Genomic DNA, 7,500 nt, shown 5'->3' with positions numbered 1-7,500 from the left:
AATTTATGTAAATTTTCTACAGCGCTTAAGAGTGGCCTTTATTTTTCTAAGTGATATTTTCTGCTTAGAGTCAAATTCTTTCCCCACCGCTTACAAAAATAAATAGTTGTATTTTGCTAAGATCATAATAGCTCATTAGAAGAGGCTGAGCTCGGACCTAGACGCAAACCCACCAGCACAGGGCTGAGCCTGCGTCTCGAACCTCCAGCGCTGCTGGTTCGCGCTCTCTGGGGAGGGCAGGGCTGGGGGAGAGGATTCAACCTTCTTAATTGTGAACCTCATTAGTGACGGTTGCTAGGCAAAACACACACCTACTTTCGGTGCATATGAACGAGATAAACAATACGTCATGGGCCATAATGACTCTTGCGCTCAGGGCGACCTTTAATTATTATATTTTTGTTCTCTTATACCTTAGTTATTAATGCAGAAAAACAAATTAGTGTGTGTGTGTGTGTGGCTGTGTGACTGCAGCAGATTCATCAACTGTTTTCCATTTTTTGATATCGAGATCACATTTCCTTCTGATAATTATTGCTTGCCTCATTCATTTTTCTGGGTGTGCACTGGAAAGTATTATTTGAAACATAAAATGACAATGATTATATTAGCAGCTTACTCTTCAGCTACCCCTTCAGTTGTTTAATTTTGTTAGTGTGAAAAGGCATGATGCTGTCACCACTTGGAGCTTCGCAGCAGCTCACGAGAGCAGCCCCACTGCAACCCACGCGCCCGGGCTGGCCAGAGAGATTTCTGATTACAGAGCTCAGGAAAATCGTAGCTCTTTAAAAAATCAAAGTGTATTTGGCCTAAATGCATTTAATTTTGTTAAAAGTGTGCTACTTGAGGGTCGTTAGGTGTCTTTAGGTTGCTGCATATTACAACAGAGTCACGCTCCAATCTAGCTGCTTGGGGAGGGCGGCTGTGTGTGTGCCCGTGCCCGAGCACGGCGCAGGATTCCGGAGGTGCGGAGACACTTTCCATTCTCCTCTTCATCTCAGACTATCTTCTCTCAGCAGTTGAGGCAAGGAGTCAATCACACTGAGTCACTCTGAAGAAAAACATTTTTCGCTGTTTTTCTCATACCACGGCCTACTGCGGCAATCTGCAGCAGGACGGCCCGGCAACAGGAAACTGACCTCACAGTAAATTCTTTGCAGATTTGGTCATGTTTTTACCATCCACTTAAGCTTGCATACATAACCTGAGACCGTACCTCTGGAGCGAGGAATATGACAAGCCAAAATAAAACCAAATCAAATTAAATAGCAAGAAAAAGCTGCAAGCAAAACAAGGCTAAAAAAAAAATAGAGAAAGATGAAAAATTGGTCGTGACTGCAAAACTTTAAGTATTAAATAAAGAAAGAAGTCCAAAGCAAATTCAAAAGAGACTGTATTCTGGTTGAAGGGCTGAGAGGTACTAATGGACTTTTTTAATGGGTGGTTTGATCGATGAAGAATGAAATCATGTAAAAGTAAATGTAGTAGTGTATCAACATAAAGTATGGTGCAAAAAAGCATTGCAAATAAAAAAAGACATGTAAATGTGTGCCTACCATTTTCCAGATAAGAAGGGGCCGTACCTTCTGAGGGGTCAAGGCGGCGAGCCCGCCTTCCATGTTTGGAATTGTTGTGTACAAACATGTTGTCTGAGACAGCCAGAACGTGGCCATCCACATTGACTGTTGTTGATACAACAACCTGAAACAGAAAAAGAAAAAAATTTAAAAACCTGCATGTTTTCAGAAATGTAGATAAAAAGCAGATCTTTTAAGACAAGCAAGTTCACAGGCTGGTACTTTTCCCTTTGAATAGAGTGAATGACAAGCAGGAACACATCTTTGTTTCTGTGGCTAACGCTGGTGATTTTTAACTCACAATTGTTTCTGTTCAGAACCTGCTACACTAATTAGACTTTAATCTCCTATTATGCTAACAAATGAATTCAATTCAGGGAAATATTCTTCTAGCCATTAGTTTCAGAAACACCCCTCTAGCCACTCATTTTAAAAGCTGCTGTTTTGATTGATCTGTTGATATATTGATTAGATAGTTTATCTAATTAAAATTTGTTCACTTGAGACTGTCTTCAAATGAAGGGTTGTGAGGATTCCAAATAAAAAAGCTTAATAAATCAGGAACCATCGTAACTCCCCATTTTTTCTTCAGCAAATGATCTCCAGGTCAGTTTTACAATTACATTTAATGTCTGATAATGAACTTTTTTGCATCTGAAAAGACTGAGTTGAATATGAATAGTGAAAGTGTTTTCAATCCACGACAAGTATCCCCTCTCAAGTTCATTTGGATGGTGATTGACCCTGGTATGTCAATGGAATTTCCTCCTTTATTTTTGAGTGAAAGGCTCCTATTCTTGTGTCCAGGTTCAGAGTCCGGCCATAGGAGAGATGATGGATAGGGCCTTCTTTGGCTTCCAGCTGCTTCTTAGTGGAAAACGGGAAAGGAACATATGCAAAATGCACAACCTTCCTGATAAAAACACCTACACAACGGGCTTGTGAAACACACTCCGGAAACGATACTCCGTGAACACAAGCCAAAGAGGAAATTATAAAATGTGCGTGTGCTTGTGTGCAACATAGCTTCATACGCTGGTTGTTACTATCCCAGACAGGCATTTACATCTTATTTAAATACTCCAGCATGGCCCCTGTGGTGCCGGTTCTGGATTTTCTAAATGAAGAATCACTGTAGCATTTTCTTGGTGGTTTAACATCAGTCGAGTTCTTACAGTCAACGGCTAAGTCAGGCTACTAGGCCTTTTCAAGCAGCCTGGTGATGGTAGCAAAAGCTGGCAAAAATTTTTGTTTTCATCTCCTGGTTAACTTACTTTTGGCTATAATGAAAATGATTTTCAGAGTTCTCACAGCAGCTCTTATGACAAGGACAAAAAAAAATGAAGGGAAAACTATTGTGCTTCTGCACAGAGCTAGTCCGGGGCATCAGAGGGAAATTCTCGTCTGTGTTTTGGATCACCCCTGATCCTGTTTCGTATTCCCAGCCCGGAAGCAGCTCTGGGCTATCCCGGCGCCTCCCCGTGTGCTGCAGAGCCCTTCGGAGCAGCCCGAGGGCAGCTCTCTCCCCGTCCCTCTCGGCCCACGAGCGGACGCTTTCGCTCCCGTCCGCGTCCACTTTGGAGAGTGCTGGGCTTGCAAAGGCGCCCGAGCTCCAGAGCTATTGCCATGCCACCGGGCAGCTGCTTTCGCCTCTAATGAGGTCTGCAGGCTTCAAAAATGCTGCAAAACACACAAGTGTGATTTTCAGCACGGATTTCTGCGTTTGGATCCTAGAACATGGGATATGGAAAAGGCAGAGAAAGGCGAATGTAAAAATGACAACTATTTTTGTTCTGTCATGTATATATAGGTCAGTCACCAAGGGAAAATAGTGTAGTTCAGCAAAAGAAAGTAGACTTGCTATGTTTTGTTATATTGGCTTATTGCTGCAGTACACCTAAAGAAAGGTGCTGAGATAGTGAAACCAGTTAAAAATATTGTTCAAGATCTGACATACTGTTAAGTCCAGTTAAACCTTCTGAGAGGCAGGGAGATTAGCTAAAGAGACCCAGGAAAGTCTTTCTAGTGTCTACTGGCTCCACTACCGACCACAAGATCACTCGTGACTGACGCTTCATTTAGTCATCGGTGAGACAAAGAGGACATTTCCACTCATTCCAGGTTTGACCTTCTGTTCTGCTCAGATGGATCAATATCACCAATGCCACGTGAAGCTGAGATGCATGAAAAATGGAAGCTTGGCTCAATTGTTCTGAAGAAATATTTTTCCCAGCTACAGATCTTTCCTGTTGGCTGGTTCAAGGGTTCTGGCTTCACCGGTTGGTTGGCTGTGCATGAAAACAGATGTCACAAGTTTTGCTACCAGGTTTAACCACAAGTTATTCTTCTCAAATATTAGAAAGTTTTGAACATCTCAATAGCAGTTTGTCGCTTGTTATTAAATATGAATCATTTTGAAATAATTTGAAATAAAAAAGATATATTTCTTAATAAGCATTTCAAACGGCCCCTAATACGAAGGAAATCATTTGTCCAACATGTCAGATGTCTTTGTGTAGTGTTATGATTCACCACAGGGTATTTCAAAAGCTGTAAGAAGAAAATGAAGTATTAAACACTTTCTAAAACAGCTGGAACAAAAATATGCGGGTTGAATCACCACTGCTGGATCTGCAAGTTGTAAGTGTGATTAGGAGAACTACCGTGTAAGATCCAAACTTCCCTGACTTCCATGGCTGTATTTCTACTGTTTAATACAGATTTATTTCTACAGTTTAAGAAAAATTTGATGACACCCGGACTATGTGTGTAAGAAATTCTCTACAGGTCTCAGCATCTTCAGGGCTACAATGAAACTGGTGAAGACCTATGAAGGAACTGTCTACTATTGACCTTGTTGAGTCACAAGAACAAGCACTGAAGTTACTGTAAATGTAAAAGTAATCTAAAAATGCAAATGCAAATGTGATATTACTATAATGTAAAATATTGTTATCACTTCTTTGAAAGATATACAGCATTGAAACTAAACTAAGTAGAAGCACTGACATTATATTTCAGGAATAAAAGTTCCCAGTTAAGCAATTGGAAATTTTGTACACATCTTTCATATATGGTTTGTCTTTTGAGAACTCTCTGTACCTGGAATCTCCGCATATCTCGTGGGTTGCCTGCATTCTTCAAACAGTTCTGATTGCACTTGAGGAAAAACTTTAGAAAGAATCTATAAAAATAGAAAATTGAAATCTATTAGATTCATCAAAATGTAAATCCAATTAAAAGAAGTTTAATAAAATTTAATCATAAATAGTTATACCCAAAAGAATACTGATTGTGAAATATTACTTTCCTACTACTTAATGAACTTGTTTTAAAGCATAAGATCTCTGTCACAAACACAACACTACTGCCAGGGAAAGGCAAATTTATATTTTTAATTTTTCAACAACTATAAATGTATTGACTCCAGGCCATATCCTTAGCTGTTGTAAATCGGTGTGGGAAAGTTGATTTCAATGAGTCACTGACTTCAAAGGCAATGACTTACACCAGAGGAGAGTTTGTTTCTATTTATTTAATAAGTTTTATTTTTCACAACTTGGATTAGCTGTAACGACCTCTCTGTCGAGAAATTCCAAGGTAATGAACGATGAGTCTTCTTAAAAGCTCTTGGCTTCGCCTCTGGTTCAAAGGGACCTGATCCAAGTCCTGCTGTCTTCAGTGAGAGTCCAACAGGGATCTGCCCAGGAACGCCCCTGGCACTCGCCGTTTAAAAGCATGGAGAACATGGAGAGGTATATCCTATTTTCTGGCCACTTTACCCTTTACTAGCCTCGCACCGTAAGGAGCCACGCTACCTCAGGACAGAAACCCAGCTTGTTTGAGCCGAGCGGCAAGGGGGAATTATTTAGGACTAAGTCACCTCATCAAGGCTCTTCCCCACACCGCAGTGTTTTTATACTAGCGCTGCCTTGCAGGAATGAGGAGGCACTTACAGGAAGGGGGAAACTTCAAGGGATGCCACCTCCTTTCTTGTTGGTGAGCAAGTACACAGGGGATAGTTCCATTTTTTTTCCTTCTTTCCTTGTTCATAGAATGACAGAATCACCGAACCATTAAGGTTGGAAGGGACCTCTCGAGATCATCTAGTCCAATCCTCCTGCACACACAGGGTCACCTAGAGCACGTGGCACAGGGCTGCATCCAAGCGGGTTTGAAGATCTCCAGAGAAGGAGACTCCACAACCTCTCTGGGCAGCCTGTTCCAGGGCTCTGGCACCCTCACTGGTAAGAAATTTTTCCTTAAGTTCCTGTGGAACTTTTGGTGTTTCAGTTTGTGGCCATTACCTCTAGTTCTGTAGGTGGCCACCAGTGAAAAGAGACCAGCACCATCCTCCTCACTGCCTCCCTTGAGGTACTTCTAGACACTGCTCAGGTCCCCTCTCAGCCTTCTCTTCTCCAGGCTGAACAGGCCCAGCTCCCTCAGCCTCTCCTCACAGGGCAGATGTTCCAGGCCCCTGATCATCCTCGTAGCCCTGCGCTGGACTCTCTCCAGCAGCTCCACATCCCATGTTCTGAAGAATTGCTCTGAGAAGCCCGGAGCAATACTGTAACCGCGCTGATGGCCCACGGACCCGGGAGGTCAGGGGACGCCGCTCGTTCCTCCCCAGGTTTGGAAGCCATTTACAGCCTCACGATGCCCCTCTACGCAGGAAACGTTTGCTCCGTTTGTACCAGTGCAACGTGCTGGGGTCTGAGTGCCGGCCAGCGCTCAGCCGCTGGGGACACGCAAGGCCCAGAGCTGCCCCGACGTCCAGCCCAGCAGCTCCCGCCCGGCCGACACCTCCTGCACCACAGGGCTGCACAGAGCCGTGGGCTTTTGTGCTTCGCGTACGAACACGGAGTATTAATAACGTCGGTCTTCAGAAGTGGCCACGAGTACTGGACACGCTTGGCAGGAGTGCTCACGTGCACGTCGCGTCCCTGCGAGCAGCCCAGCGGTTCCCTCCTTCCTCCGAAGCGTCGTGGCACCGGCAGGGCCTGGGGACAGCGGGGACATCGCAGGGCCCGGACAGGAGGCTCCAGAGCCAGCGCCGCGGGTCACAAACTGCCACCCTCAGCGGCGACGGGTCCTCTCCAGCCGGAGCCTGAGCAGCGCCGTGGCGTGGGGTAAGGCTTGCGGCACGGCGGGAAGAGCCCACTCCCGCGCGAGACACGTGAGCAGGGAAATGACCTCGTTTATTTAAACTGCGCATGAATAAATCAATGCTGTCAGTTCAGCTGAATGCGCTTTTTAAGAAAAACTTCCCATCCCGAGATGTTGTAAAAGGGTCTTAGCCTTTGAGCTGTAGGAGCTTTGGATCTCCCCGGTGGTTGAGGGGACCTGGCTCAAATGCTCAACCCAACGCTGGTTCTCTAGACCCAGTGTTGGAGGAACCCTACCAGGAGCATTGGCAATCCCAAGACTTCAAATCTGCCTCCTCGTGACCCACATTCCCATCGGAATTTTGCCAGTTTTGGGATTTTTTTAAGATATACCCTTAAGATCTCCAGAGACTAACTCATCAGCTGAGTATAATCTAAGTGTAATGGCGTTTCTGCCATCTCTCTGCTCTTCGTCCATGCCGCCTCCGGTGCGGACGGCACTGGAGTTGACTCCCAAAGCGGGAAGGGCCCCTTGTCCTGCAGGCGGATCCGCAGCCGGGATGTCCTGCAGCCTTACGGCTCCCCCGGGCCCCGCGCAGCCCCTCGGAGCGGGACGGGGCCGCGTTTCTCTGCTCTCGCGCGGCTGTTTGGGGGGCCTGTGCAGTTAATGTTTGTAAATTGCTGGCAAATCCTCACACGGGCTGTGTACGAGGAATGCTCAGCGTCAGCCCTGGCGGGGCTGGCATCGTGCAGCACTCCCGATGAATTGTCTCTAGGCAGAAACATCCTGTCAAAAAACGCCCGTCAGCTCTCACTGC

The 7,500-nt window shown here is 45.1% G+C and overlaps 1 protein-coding gene across 1 annotated transcript in view; it reads right to left on the bottom strand.

Moving 5' to 3' along the window:
- Nucleotides 1–7,500, bottom strand: part of LOC104573699 (transcription factor COE3) — a 108,636-nt gene that overhangs the window by 35,797 nt on the left and 65,339 nt on the right. Inside the window, exons 5-6 of the mRNA XM_088520038.1 lie at nucleotides 4,680–4,761; nucleotides 1,584–1,701 (exon numbers count right to left, since the gene is read on the bottom strand). Coding sequence (XP_088376164.1) covers nucleotides 1,584–1,701; nucleotides 4,680–4,761 — 200 coding nt within the window. The remainder of the gene's footprint in view (nucleotides 1–1,583; nucleotides 1,702–4,679; nucleotides 4,762–7,500) is intronic.

This window comes from Tinamus guttatus, unplaced genomic scaffold, assembly GCF_059628265.1.
Source record: "Tinamus guttatus ecotype Peru unplaced genomic scaffold, ASM5962826v1 Tinamus_guttatus_pri_ptg000079l, whole genome shotgun sequence".
NCBI lineage: Eukaryota > Metazoa > Chordata > Aves > Tinamiformes > Tinamidae > Tinamus > Tinamus guttatus.
Note: the sequence above shows the minus strand (reverse complement) of the source record. Positions and strands in the feature narration are given on the sequence as shown.